Raw genomic sequence first — 14,927 nt, 5'->3', positions numbered from 1 at the left:
TTCCGCCCCAAAAACGATTCAAATCCGGAAATAGTAACGCCATCTCGTGTCTGAAATCGACTCTATGGTTTTTTAATATGGTTTTTTAAAATGGCGATTGTCAGTAAAATTGGCCCGCAGATTATTTTATTCGGAATTTAATAGGATTTAGGGGTGTGCGAGCACTCGCTTAAATCGAGTACTCGAATCGAGTTCGAGCTCGAGTACTCGGCTCGAAACTCGATAAGCCTTGTCCAGAAACTCGCTAAACTTTCGAGTTTAAAATTGGTTCAAGGTTAAACTCGATAAAGACTCGTTAAGCAGTTTTCGTATTAACGAGTTTCAGGGCTATGCGAGCACTCGTATAAACTGAGTACTCGGATAAAAAATGGAAAAAAATCGCCCAGCTTTCGTTCTTCTTATCGAGTTTCAAAAATATTACGTCATAGCTCTCCACCAATTAGGGCTCTTAAAAAACATTCGACGTCATACTTTATCAGCTACTTTTTTTTCATTGGATCATGTGACAGATTTCTAATTTTAAATTGTCATGTGATGTTTAAAACAGCTAGCACTGGCTGTGTTGATTTATTTACTTAGAACCATTGTGTGATAATAAATATTATGCAATTTTTTTTTACGAATATTAGATCTTAGTTATCTAATTAACTCTTTTAATATATTAAAACTCCCAAATGTAATGTTTCAATAGAAACTCGTTAAGAATTTTAAGACTCGTTAAGGGCTCGAAGCTTAGAAAAGGTGATATTTTAAAACTCGTAAACTCGCTAGGTTTTTCAAACTCGAACTCGAACTCGATAAGAATATTTATAAAAACTCGAACTCGACTCGGTAGTCAAAAATTGATACTCGCACATCCCTAAGGATTTGTCATTGTTTAAGCCGTAATTTTTTTTATATCGCATAGGTAAATAGTAATTAGCTTTACATTAATAAAAATTCAACAGTTATTGGATTCTATTATTATTATTATCGAAAAAAAATTTACCTGATGAAAACATTTTAAGTACTAGAAACAGAAACGCGATGCAAAAAATTCATTAGATTTCCCGGCGCCAAAAAAACTGCCCGTTTGCTCGCCGAATTAGCCTTTTAGGTTTACATAGAGCCATGTAGAGGCCAAAGCGAGAAGCTCATAAACTACTGGATTTTCTTCTGCTAAGCAGACTATTTTCCTTGATAAAAGACCAAAGCGTCTGCTTTGCAGACGAAAATCCAGTAGTTTTTCAGCTTCTCGCTTTGGCCGCTACATGGCTCTGTAAACCTAAAAGGCTATTTGAATCGTTTCCGCTTAGGCCTAGTTCTGATTTCGCCCGCTAGGACCGATGGCGTTTGAATCAAACTTATTTTCGAAGACAACTATCCCTGTGAGTTATTGTTAATCCATGGCCTATCCACGCCAAATGCAATCCGTTTGACATAAGTGTACAGGGTTTCCACAATATTCTCAGATTCAAATTCCCTGCTCATTTTAAGTTATTTTCCCAAACTTTTTAAGGCCAAAATTAGACAGTTTTTAACTTTTACATTTATCAGAAGTTAATAAATTTAATCAACTTATATTTCAGTACAAACTTTATTTCAACGTTAAAAAACCTTTTAAGGATCTAAATAATAATAACATAATTTGCCATAGATCTAGAGTGAAATTACCTTAAAAAAGTTACAAAATAAAACTGAATTCCCTGTTTTCCTTGACGTGTGGCACCCCTGGTGTAGTGTGAAAATATCACCGTGACAAATCGCGCCATCTAGCGTTCACTAGTGGAACTAATATGATTTTTAGAGCGAAAATTAAAATTAAATGTACAGTACGGTACGCCGTCTATTGATTTTTTTGTTCCTATTTGCATGGCGCCAAAACGACACAATTAAAATTTTTCTCAGTATGAAACTGACTAATAGTTTCCAAAACAAATCAAGAGTACCCTGACCTATCAAAAAGATCCTGTCACCTAAGAGCAACAAACACAGCACTGCCCACACAAGGAGAACGCAACCCGTCAAAAGTTGTGCATTTTCTTGCGTACATTTTTCATTGGTTAGAAGGGATAAATTCGGAAATTGTCTTCCCCCTTTCCGTAAAACGTACAGCGTAAAGGCTCGTCCAATGAAATTTGTACGCAACACCGCGTTCTCCTTGCGTTTGTTGCTCCTAGCTGTCACAATCACCGTTAAATTCTAGCTCGGAGCCCAATCTACTCTTGCCTGTCCACTTCCCTCCTGGGTTTGACGACCATCAGAGCCTTCGGCGCCCACGCTAAATTGGAGAAGGAATTCTACGCCGCCCAGGACAAGCACACGTCGTCCTGGTTCGCCTTCATCGCGGTTTCGCAGGCGTTCGGAATGGTATTGGATTTCGTCTGCGCCCTGTACATATCCGCCATCACCCTCGTCTTGGTCTGCTTGTCCCAAAGTAACGCCGATAATTTAGCGAGAAAAACTTGAAATTTGATTCGCTTCAATTCGACCCGTAGACATGCCCGGCGGCAATATCGGACTGGCAATATCCTCGGCGCTCGTGCTGAGCGGTACGTTTCAATGGGGAGTTCGACTGTCGATCGAAGTTGAAAATCAAGTACTTGAAGATTTTTATATTTTTAACTTAATCTCTTTAAAGGGAATATAACCTGCAAAGCAATCTTTATGGAAGACCTCTTCAATTTTTCAAATTACGCTGTACAGTGGCGCCAACATTTCTAAAGCCAAAGGCAAGAGCGGCCAGAGCTGCAAACGTTGGTGTTCCACAACCGAGGGGTCGGACACTTGCCATTATTTTGTACGGGATTTCGTAGAGATTTTGGCGATTTTATCATTACTTTTTGAAGTGATTTTAGGATTTCAATGTTAATTTACCATAGAAAGAGTTAAAAGATTTTGCGATTTTAGACAAAGTGTACGGGATTTTGGTAAATGTCCGACCCCTCGTCCACAACACATACCTGAGGTTATATTCCCTTTAAAGGGAGTAGGAACTAAATCAAAACATCGTTTGCTGTCAAGCGTTATGACTTGTTTTTAACGTAACTAGCGCCAATGATCACTAGCTTCTGTTGAACCTGGTGGCAGATATGTAAAATTCGTTGATAAACATGGAAGTTCATGCTTCCTTTAAGGGGGGTCGAAATCTAGATATTTGCCATCTTGAGTTCCAGTAAACAGGGTTGGCAAAAACCCGGCATGTGGGACAAACTGGTATAAAACCCTTTTCAGGTTAAATTAATCATTGATATATCTATTAAGTGACTAATTTGGTCATTGCAAATAGGAGAGATGAAAAAAGTCCAGAAGAAGAGTGAATAGAATAGAAGAATATACTGCTTTTATTATTTATTTTTTTATTGAATTTTGCCACTAGATATGTGAAAAAGTTATGGTTTTTTCCTGGTAAAAACCGTGGTTTTGCCACCCTTGGCAAATTCATGCCAATCCTGCCAGTAAATGGCTTTTATTTTCATTTTAAATTGCCAATCGTAAATTTTTCACGTTTTGATTAATGTCCGAAACCCTCCAATTTGTTATAGGAAATTTAGAGTCATTTTAGAGGGATATAATAGGAGTACTTTCTAGATAAATATAGGAAATTATAAGAACGTTCATGTGAATTTAAAGGAAATTATAGGAGTAATTTTAATAAACGTAAAACAACTGCTTTAAAATAAACTTTGGTGTAATAGAAATATTGCATTTAATATGAAAACATCACAGACTTCGAACTTTAAAACTATAAAATTATTACATCAAGAAAATATGATTTATAATGAAATACCCTAATTATATGAGTAATAAAATCTATCCGTATCAGATGACGTCCGTGGAACGAGTGTTGGAGTACAGCAATTTGAAAGCCGAGAATGAAGACAACGACCGGAAACCACCGGAAAATTGGCCCAAAACGGGAAAACTCGATTTCAGCGAAGTCTACTTGAGATATTCCGCCAATGGACCAGCCATTTTGCGCGATTTCAACTCGTCCATCAAAGACATGGAAAAAGTAAGTCAGCCCTTTTCGATTTATATAGTTCAGAGGTGGAATAAATGGATACCGCGTGTCTCGAAGGTTGGAATAGTGGGTCGAACAGGCGCTGGAAAGAGTTCCCTAATTGCGGCCCTGTTTCGTATGACGGAGCCAGAAGGTCACATCGCCTTGGACGGAATTGACATCAAAGGCATCGGTTTGCAAGCGTTGAGGGCTAAAATCTCAATCATTCCTCAGGTAGGTAATAGTAATTATAATCGGCTATAAGGTAATACCATATGTAACATAATAATTCATAAGTATGCCTCTGTATAACATTTCCATTGAAAAAATTCAATGAGACCTTGTTTCACGCGGAACATATATTAGGCGGACCCAAAAATGCAAAAAGGCTTATAATCCTTGCGCTATTGAAAAGGTTACCATGGAAACGCGCGAGGAATTCTCACTAACTTCCGTTTCCCATCAGTAAAGTTGATGAAGCGTATTTCGTCACGGAATTGTAAGTGACGTAATTTACGTCATATCCCGTGAACAAGGTTTCATTAACGAAAATGCTTTTATGGCATACTTATGAGTGATTATGTTACATATGGTAAGGGGAAACCGAAGAGCTCGGGAGAAAACTCCTCTAATCAGCAGGGAGATAGATTACAAACTCAACGCGGAAGGAGTGGTTTCGAGTGTTCAGGCAGTGCCACCAGCTGGGATCGAACCAGGCTTCTCTCGCTGCTTTGGCTCTATAAGTGGATACCAGGAGGCTTGAGCCCAGCGTCATTTTGGCCTATGCCCTATTCAGGATGACCACAGAATATTTTAAAATCCTTTAAAGGAATTATAGGAAATTTATCAGTTAAATATAGGAAAATATAGGAAGAAAATTGGGGGAGAAAAAGGAAAATAGGAGAAAATTAATTATACAATAAGAGAAAACGGTAGTCCAAATTGTTTAAAGGGGGTGTAACATTCAAAATTAAGTTGATAACCGATAGAAATAGCCGAAAACTATCGGCGAATAGTGTTGGAAATAAGCACCTTCATAAACTAGGACGTTTTAAAGACTTCTATGTGTAAAATATCAACTAATTTCTTCAGACTTTTGAGTTAAAATGTAGAGTATTATAGGAATTTTATTGAAATTATAGGAGAAAAAAGGAAGGACGTTAAATTATAGGAAAAAAATAGTTATCTTTCTCGTATACAGAATGTCAGCCAGCGAAAATAAAACCGACTCCGAAACATTCACTCATAGAGCTAAAGTCCACACCCTTCCGTTACTCCCGCTTTATGCCTCAAAGGTCTAACAAGTCAGCGGCTTTGGACCGTTTTGAAGCTCTGCCTTATAATGTCCTTCATGATGATAAAGCATTATTATTGGTCCCTTTCTTAATGACGGACATCATAAATGATCATCCACCCCCGTGGTAATTCCTTTCGAAGGTGAATCAAATAAACCAGGCGTTTGAGATACCGTGACGGCCAACTTTGATCTCGAGCCAAAGCTGCACACCCATTCGTTGAAGTTTCTATGTTAACCTCCGAGCAAATGATATCTGTATGACTTGAGCGACACTACCGTAATATTAGTTTTAGAATTGAAGCCTATATAAAGAACTGTATGAGTTCAGCGCCACGCTCGTTATAGCGGGAAAATCCTTGCTGACGGAATTTCGGCGAGTGATACCGTCTTCAATTTGTAAAGAATTTTTAAATTTAAAATCGCGCTGAAAGGGGCACAGAATCGTTTGAAAAATTGGGTTGAATTGCAGGAAGCTACTCCCCTTCCCAAAACAAGCAATTATTTAACGTCGCCCTCAAAATTCAAACGATTTTTTGGTCCTTGAAAGAAGGCTGAATTTCAAAATGCACGATATTGATACCCCTATTTCCATTTCAAATATTTCAGCTACTAAAGCAACAGCTAAAACGGTTTATTTCAATGAATTAAAGGCATTAAACGTTGCTAGATGACTTGGGCCTAAGGTGGTGCTTTGGGTATTAGCCTAGCTGATACATCACACTTCAAAAGCCATGTCTCTCTCAGCTATTTCGTTTAATTACTTAGGGTTTAAAATCATGCTCATTATTTATGGTTAAACTCCTCTTGATTTTATTGGGTTAACCTCTTCACAATATTCACATTTTGTTAATGGTCAACCTCTTAACGATTTTGAAACGTATGTTTGAGATGTTACATAAGGTGAAACTCTTAACGTTTTTGAGATAAGTTAAGGCAGGAAACTATAAAGGTATGCGCTTGGAACATGGATTAAATAACCTTACAGGGATAGTTCTCTGGGATACAATATTTGTTCCAGACGTACCCTGGTGGCCAGAATTGTCAACGACCGGATACACGGGGGAAAAATTGCAAAGGGGGTGCAATCGCGATTGATGAAATTAATATTTTTGTAGGCCAACGCCTATCTATTGAAAACTTGTTTACAGTTTGAAATCCTATAAACAATTTAACGAAAAATTGGGTGATATACATAAATGGCTAAAAAACAATATGGAAAAGGTCGGTTACAGTACTTATTATTTCCCACATTTAACCAGGAAGCTCCAGAGCCACTGATGTACTGACTACGATTGAATATTTTAATTTCAAATGTAATAAAACAAACGGTTGGAAAAATATTAAACTCGCCAAAAGCCGCCGTGAGATGGCGACGTGTCAAGAAATCTTAATCCGTATTTGTATCGGTAAAGGGGGTAAAATTGAGGGGACGGCAAAAATATCTGGCAGCCTCGTATGAAACAAACATCTTCAACTCGTAGTATAATAAAATGTGTTAGAGAGAACTATCCCTGTAAGGTTGTTTAATCCATGCTTGGAATGTCCAAGGAAGATTTTTACGTCCGTGATGAAGCTCGTAGAAACGGGAAAAAAAACTCGCGCCTCGCTACCCTAATTCGACGAAAACTCGTCATTAAACCTAGTCATGGTTATTATATCATTAGCTTACCTGATTATCTCTTTTATAACCATACAAAAACCTGAAATTAGTTATCACTACACTTCTTTCGCGAAGAACATTATAATTACTTCAAAATATTAAGTACGATAACAAATTGAGGTTTTTCAATCCATTGTTTTACAAGCCTATTTTGCGCGGGAAGATCGCCTATTTGTTACCATGACGACGCATTCTTTTCGCGTCAAACCTCGAGCCATTGAATTTGAAATGTCGTGTTACGTCTTACACTTGATGTAGTTAAAGTGTTGGTTGCACGAAAAATCGATAGTAATAAAAACGAATGAATGCGGGCATCGGGCTTGTTAAAAAATAAAAGCCTCGAAATTATCTTTTCAAATCACGCGGAGCGAGGAGCCTTCGGTTTCATATCGTTTTTCTACTACGTAGCCTTGAATAAAAAGTGTTTTTTTTTGGAGCGCGCGCTTCCTAATATTTCCGTGTAGAGGGTCTCGTGCGTTTTCACGCGAGCTCAACAAAAATATGAGCGTGCTCTCTAACTTTAACTGCACGATGAATCAAATTGCTCGAATCAAATTCTGTTAGTAGAATCCCATGGTTCAATAGGGTTTTTGTTTGTTTTTTTTTGTTTTTGTCCACGGAATTAGAAGCATCATTGTGGCATTAAGAATTTGTATGCATGCAAGCCTAAACTCTATGTTGGGTAAAGCGACCAATGAGATAACTCGTTGTCAATGACGTCAATGACCACGGCAAAATTCAAAAACATTTCCCGTTCTTTTCATTATTTCTAATTATCTACGAAACATAAAGCAACGAAACTTTATATTCGGTTATTTTGAACGTAATTTCTTCGTTTAAAAGTAATATTAAGGCGGTAACGAATAATTTGCAACTTACTCTTTAAGCCCCGCCTTTTTTTCGACGCGCTTTCGTATCACCGTCCTAATGGAACCCTAGACATTCCAAGTGTATACCTCTATAGTTTCCTGGTTAAGGTTAAGCTCTTCGTGGAATTTGTGAATTTGATACCCCCATTATGAAGAAAAGATTTTGAGTAGTGTTGCGAAACAATTTTATCGTTTCCCCATGATGCCAGTTCAAGAATGGGAACTGGCAAAATAGATGGTAAACAATGGATCATTTTTGGCGCTTTAAGATGCCAGCTGGATAATTAATGGCTTTGACATTATTAAACGTGAAATACAACCCGACGAGCAACGCTAACGGTGAAGCGTTAATACTATTTTATATATAAATATCAAACGAGATAATTTCCTACATTAACTTGTGAAATGAATACAATATTGTTGCAGGAACCACTGATTTTCACCGCTACAGTGAGGCACAATCTGGATCCGTTCGAAGAATACTCAGATTCGGACGTGTGGGCGGCCTTGGACGAGGTAAATCGAGGTGTATCTTTACAGACACAAATGAAACAAACCATCCGTTAATAGGTGCAATTAAAGAATATGGTTCAAAATTTTCCGGAAGGGTTGCAAACGCGGCTAACAACGGAAGGTGGCGGCAATCTTAGCATGGGGCAAAGGCAGCTTTTCTGTTTAGCTCGGGCGATACTCAAACGAAATAAGGTCCTGGTTATGGACGAAGCCACAGCCAGTATTGACCACAAGTAACGAAAGCTCTCGGTGCCAACATTACGTTCCCCTACGGGAAAAAGGATAATATTTGTTATACTTTCAGAACCGACTCTTTCATTCAAAAACTCATAGCGCGAAACTTCAAAAATTGCACGATACTCACGATCGCTCATCGGCTCAATACCATCATTGGATACGATAAAATTCTGGTAAATGTCAATCAAAAACATGTCATACGTTGATAACTCCAAACAATAATGTATTCGGGTTAACAGATAATACAGGGTGGCCGCAGTTTTTTCAGATTCCCTGAATTTCCCAGGTTTTCACTGACCATTTATAGAGATTTTCGATAACTTTTTATAATCAAAATATGGCATTTTTCTACTTATATTTTATGCGTTCCATTTACTAGCAAAATATCCTGACTTTCATACAAGTTCTTAAAATTATCCGACTTTAAGACCCCTTTTCAAATTCCCAGACTTTTCCCGGTACAGTGGAATCCCATAGGGGTCTCTCATTTGTGAAAATCCCGTACGCTCTAGAAAAAATTATTGAAGAAATCATGAAATCCACTTTCAAATCCCAAAATCTGGGCGAAAATCGGTTCTAAAATCTCGAAATCGGCCTAAAAAATCAGAAATCAACACGAATATCCCAAAATCTGGGCGAAAATAGGTATCAAAATCTCGAAATCAGCAAAAAATAAAATAAAATCTGGGCGAAAATCGTTTCCAAAATCTCGAAATCACACGAAAATCGTGCTCTGAAATCTCAATCATTTTCTGATTTCTCAAATCATTTGGAAATCTAAAATCCCGTACGCAAAATTTGCAAATGTCAGACCACTCGGGAAACCATGTAATAAATGGGCGTAACTATAATCTCTGTTCTCATGATTCCCGGGAGATATTCTCAAAGAGAGAAAGCCTGCGATGGTACTTTTTACAGGGCCGTAACCGGGGGGGGGGGGGGCGGTCGGGCAGTGCCCCCCCCTGAAACGTATGTACAATTTTTTTTATTTGTTTCCATTGCGTGCCCCCCTGAAATCAAATCCTGGTTACGGTGCTGGGTACTTATGCCCCCTTACCCCTAGAAAGGAGGAAAGATTACACTAGGCGGAGGGGCTTGGTTTTACTTCCGGGAATCATTTGGCATATTCTCCGTTAAACTGGATAATGTTTTGTTCTAATTACTAATCAACCACAGGTCCTAGACAAGGGTAAAGCCGCGGAGTTCGACGAGCCTTACGTCTTACTACAAAACGCGGATGGTATATTAACGGACATGGTCAAACAAACGGGGAGCGCCAACGCCCAGAGCTTGAAAGACTGCGCTTTGGCGGCGTTCAATCAAAGGAACAATTCAAGTTCCAAATTCAATCACAATATAAATTCCATCGTAGAGGAAGATTATGACGCTCCATCCCCGAACTCTGATGACTTTGAAAGGCCGCATACCCGCTTGTAATGGCTATATTACGCGCTCGGACCAGCAACGCGACTCGTAATGTTCTTTTATACTACCATAGAGAAATTCACCTCTTACAAACGCGGATAGTTTTCTAAAAGTAGAATGACGCGATATCCGTGGTCAATTTCTCTAAGATTTGAACCTTATTCGTAAATTAGTAATTAATTGAAACATGAATAACATAATATCAACTAGTATGACACCTCTAGTCTTACGGTTTTAATGCTAATTTCCTGGCTGAACCTTTTTAAGACACTGACAATCTCGACAAGCTGCAACTTTAACTTGCACTATGAAAATTGCCAAAGGGAAAAGTTGCAATGGGCTTTAGTTTTCCTATGGCAACCGAAAATGTTTTTGACCTCTACATTTAAAAAAAGCATGATATTTTCTCGGTTACCCAAATGTTGTTAAAATTTAACCCAAATTTATCAATTTTACCCAAAATCCTTGATCAATTTTACCCAAAATAGGTCAAATTCATCTTTTTGGGTAAGTTTTGGAAATTGAAGTTTTTCAAATGATTTAAGTAAGTAAGTACCCTGCGAAACCGAGAAAATCCCATGCTTTTTTAAATAGATATTTTTTCGTTTTGAGAGATCAAAAACATTTTCAATTGCCATGGGAAAACTAAAGCCCATTGCAACTTTTCCCTTTGGTAATTTTCATACTACTATAAGGTCTACCTAACCCCCGAGTTTCCACAAAATCGGTGATAATCACCTCGGGTAGTCTCCTTGTATGGTATCGTCCTTGGCAGAAGTATATTTGGCCTTAGCTATATTTAGACACTAGGGGGCTCTGTGCTGAGAACTACCCCTAGATTGTGCAATAGCTTTGACATACTTATTCTTATTATGTTACTTATGGTTGAAATGGTAATTATTTACGAATTATTATGAATACTTATATTTAAATGTATCCACTGAGAAAGGAGACGAATATTTTTGGCGTGGTGTTACGAATGCCTTTGGATATAACTGGTCTATCTTTCTTAACAGAAGCTATTTTACACAAGGTCCTCGAACTATTAGTTTAAATTAAAACGAACATTATTTATAAATAATACATGGTTTTTTTAGATATGTACTACAGTATCTACATTTTTGATAAATAAAGTGAATTCAAATCGTGTTTCAAAGTCTCAAGTGCCCTTATTTCATTAGATGGACAGTTCCACAGAAAAACACCTTTCTGTGAAATGCGTTTCTTTGTAGTTAGAATTCTCAACAATGTATTTTTTACAGAGTTGGAAGAGAACTATAAAATCCGGTTATAGCTACCCGGATTTATCCGATTAAAGCCACTTAAAAATCCGGATTTTTTCAATCTCAAAACAGTGGATTTCGAGTATATTACATAGGTATGTTCCCATTTAACCCAATTTTACCTTCTCCCAAAGTTATCAGTTCTCCCAAAAACATGGTGTCCCATTTGTCCCAATTCCATTTCTCCGAACCGGAGTTCATTTAACCCAAAAATATGTATTCCCATTTTTCCCAACGATCAAGTTTCCCAAAAAAATTGATTCCCATTTCTCCCAACGATCAATATTCCCAAAAATATGGATTCCCCTTTCTCCCAATCATTATTTGGAATCGGTAAACAAAGTAAGTTTACCGTTTTGTGAATATGTGAATTGACTTGGCGTTAGGTTAGGTTAGGTTAGGTTAGATTAGGTTAGGTTAGGATCCAAACCCCAGAAGAATTCCTCGAAGCGATAAAATGGGGATTCGATGTAAAATGAAATGGGCAAAATTTGATGTACTTGCATATTAAAATAAAATTTAGATTCATGTTTATACCAAGTGTAATTTTGGGACAAATGGGATTTGGGATAACTATTTTGGGACAAATGGGATTTGGGATAACTATTTTGAGACAAATGGGATTTGGGACAAATAGGATTGGGAGAAATGGGATTGGGAGAACTATTTTGGGCGAAATGGGGGTAAACCATTAGATATTATAAGCAAACTAAAATTCCCCTGTATTATAAATCGTAGTAAAGCCAGAAATCCTTCACAGGACTGGCGCGAAGTTGGTCTACCTTTGGATTTTGATTGCTGACTTTATAGAGATTGCAAGATATGATGGAAGTGTTAGAAAAAAATTTACTGTATTTGAAAAGAGTGTGAATTGAAATTTTGAGTCTAAAAAACCCTATGCAAAACATCACGACGAAAACCTTTCAATTTGGAACCATTTCTCTAAATCCATTGGTTTTTGAGATAACTTTCAATGACCTTGAACTATGAGTTAAAGGTCATCCGAGTTTGAACATTCTAAAAACCCCTAATAGATGAGTATATGTATAGCAACTTTTGATACTCTAGTATGAGTACTTTTCGAGTTATTAGCCTTTCAACCTGGGGCGCGTCAAAATTCTGAGAAGGAACTCTTCTCTGGAGAAGAGTTCTTCGTGATAATATTTCTCCCCGTGAGAACTCGCTAAAATTCGTCAAATGTAAAAAGACTCTTCTAAAGATGGCGGCTTACGATAATCCCACGAACGTAGTAAACTAAGCCTTTGACAATAAACATTATTTTTACACGATTTCACGACAATACTGGGTGTTAACTAAAAACCCATACAAGGACAATAACTCAAAATGTGTTTTAGCTAAGAATCAAACTTTCAGGCCTCATAGAACGTGCATGGGGTCACTTGACAACGGAAATTTCCATGACATTGAACCATGTATTCAAGGTCATTTAAAATTTATTTGGAGAACCATTAGAGATACAAAGTTGGTAAGGTACCTAGGGGGTCTTTTCGATGACCGTCTGTCTTGGATTCCCCATATCGAGGACCTTTCCTCCTCTTCGATGAAAAGACTAAACCTCCTGCGAGCGGTTTCGGGTACCCAGTGGGGTGCAGGTCGTAAGGTTTTGCGGCTTCTTTATACACACCTGGTACGCTCCAAACTGGATTACTCTAGTCCCCTTTACGCGTCGGCGCCCGCTTGTGCCCTCAAGAAACTAGGTAAAGTTCAAAATGCGGCCCTTCGAGTCATCCTCGGGACTCCACCGTCTTCTCCTATCAGTTTAAAGGAGACCAAAGCGGCCATTCCGCCCTTAATCAACAGGAGAGACTAATCACCCTGGCTCCATGTGGCGCGGCGGACACTCCGGACTTCTACCGCACTCTCCTGCGCCGGGACCTTTCTTCCTTGGAGATTTTGGAGCATCGCTTCCCAAAGAACAGGCTGCCTTTTCTACTTAGAGCTTGGCGCCTGGCTCAGGCCTGCAATCTAGTCGACACCTCGTCACCGCGGCGACCCCACCATGGACCCCTCCGTCGGCTCACCTTCCTAAGGATGACAATAACTCTGAGCAGTTACGGCAACTGTTTTTCGCTACTCTCGAACCTCACGCGAAGGACGCGATGGTTTTCTACACGGACGGTTCGGCTTCCCCCGATTCAGGGGTCGCGGGTGCTGCCTTCGCAATTCCCTCCCTCAACGTTGGTGCGGTTAATTTAGTGGACTCCGGTCATCCTATTAATCGGGTCGAGATATTTGCCATCCAGATGGCTCTCTCCTAGCATCCACACATCCGCGTTCGCCGGTAGTTGTCTGTTCCGACTCTAAAAGCGTACTCACCCAACTGCTAAGTCGGTCGATGGATACGGTGGCCATCTGTATCGTCTCGCCTCGGTCCCTGGGCTGCAGCGCCCTTCTGGAGTGGACTTCCTCCTCCCGTCTACTCTTGTAGAAATAAAGAGCTGAGTGGAGTACGGACTGGCGGACCAATAGGGTAGCGCAGCCTCTTCGTGAGGCAAAACCTTTTCCCGGCTCTAGTGCTATACTTAACTTGAAACTCTCGCGCAAGGACGATACCCTTCTCTCGCGACTAGGTTGTGGTCGCCTTCCCACAAACGCGACCCTACACCGGTGTGACGGCCGCTTGCACTCACTGCGGAGCTATCGACGATGCGTACCACATCTTATTCACCTGCCCCTATCACACTGGGCGTCACCCAGCGCTGGTTTCAGCGCTCCAGAAGCGCAATCTTCCGAACACTCTCGTGGGGGTTATTAAAGCAGTACATGGAGGTCATATGGACATCATTATCGCCCCCTGTGCTATTCTGCGACGTGCGGTGCATTGACATTCTAATCGGTTTATTTATTTTGTTTTCCTTTGTTTTTGGACTAATTCTACCATTTGTGCAGTATTCTTCGGGCTTTTTATTGCTTTTTTCAAATTGCGCGCCTGGTGTGAAGGCCCCCGATATATACACCAAAAACTTGTAAACCTTTATTTCGATGCGTAGCTATATAGGATCTCTGTTCTAAAGCCACGGTCACACTTGAGCTTAAAACCTAGTTTAGGTCGGTTTGAATGCCAGTTTTGACCGCCGACGATAATAGTTCTTTTTAGAAAATAACCTTGGCTATCTTGTCGAAATGTTGTTTCCCCGCTTCAGTTGTGGATCCGTTTTCTCTCTCACTTAAAGAGTTTATGAACTCATTCTTAGGCATTGGCTGAACTATTCCACGGCAACATTTCAACAAGTTGGGCAAGCATAAAGACATTTTATAAAATCAACTATTCCTGGTTCACACTTGCGAAATCGCTTCACCGCGGTTCGCTTATAGGGTGTACTCTCGTGACGTCATCATCTCTAATTTATATTTGGGTGGAATATTTCAAATGAATCTGTGGCCCTTTAGATACATATCCTTGAGTTTTGCTTGTTGACAATTTTTTTCTATTTCTACTCCCCTTTGTCAGTTAATTTAACAATGTTGGGCTAGCGTGAATTAGTTCTTGATAGTTGAGTCATAAATACATACATGAACCAACATCTTAATTGGTTTCTTATGATACATGGTACTTTTAAAATCAGAGAACATAGCTTAAAATCTCTACAGTGAGTATTGTCACTTTTAATACCACTTTGGGATTAAGTAACCAAAAATA

At 39.1% G+C, this 14,927-nt stretch overlaps 1 protein-coding gene across 2 annotated transcripts in view; it reads left to right on the top strand.

Moving 5' to 3' along the window:
* LOC149951943 (ATP-binding cassette sub-family C member 4-like) overlaps window positions 1–11,021 on the top strand; it is a 42,515-nt gene extending 31,494 nt beyond the window's left edge. Inside the window, exons 21-29 of one of the 2 annotated variants that reach the window (XM_090170158.1) lie at window positions 2,186–2,416; window positions 2,478–2,578; window positions 3,806–3,994; window positions 4,061–4,216; window positions 8,235–8,324; window positions 8,379–8,554; window positions 8,626–8,731; window positions 9,735–10,031; window positions 10,933–10,982. In XM_090170158.1, coding sequence (XP_090026284.1) covers window positions 2,186–2,416; window positions 2,478–2,578; window positions 3,806–3,994; window positions 4,061–4,216; window positions 8,235–8,324; window positions 8,379–8,554; window positions 8,626–8,731; window positions 9,735–9,995 — 1,310 coding nt within the window. In that variant the 3' untranslated portion in view covers window positions 9,996–10,031; window positions 10,933–10,982. Of the gene's footprint in view, window positions 1–2,185; window positions 2,417–2,477; window positions 2,579–3,805; window positions 3,995–4,060; window positions 4,217–8,234; window positions 8,325–8,378; window positions 8,555–8,625; window positions 8,732–9,734 lie in introns of both variants that reach the window. The other variant, XM_090170157.1, reaches the window with a different exon arrangement.
* Window positions 11,022–14,927: the final 3,906 nt, after the last annotated feature.

This window comes from Leiobunum rupestre, chromosome 3, assembly GCF_980474605.1.
Source record: "Leiobunum rupestre chromosome 3, qqLeiRupe1.1.hap1, whole genome shotgun sequence".
Taxonomy (NCBI): Eukaryota; Metazoa; Arthropoda; class Arachnida; order Opiliones; family Sclerosomatidae; genus Leiobunum; species Leiobunum rupestre.
The sequence above is the reverse complement of the archived record's forward strand: the minus strand, read 5'-3'. Positions and strand labels throughout refer to the sequence as shown.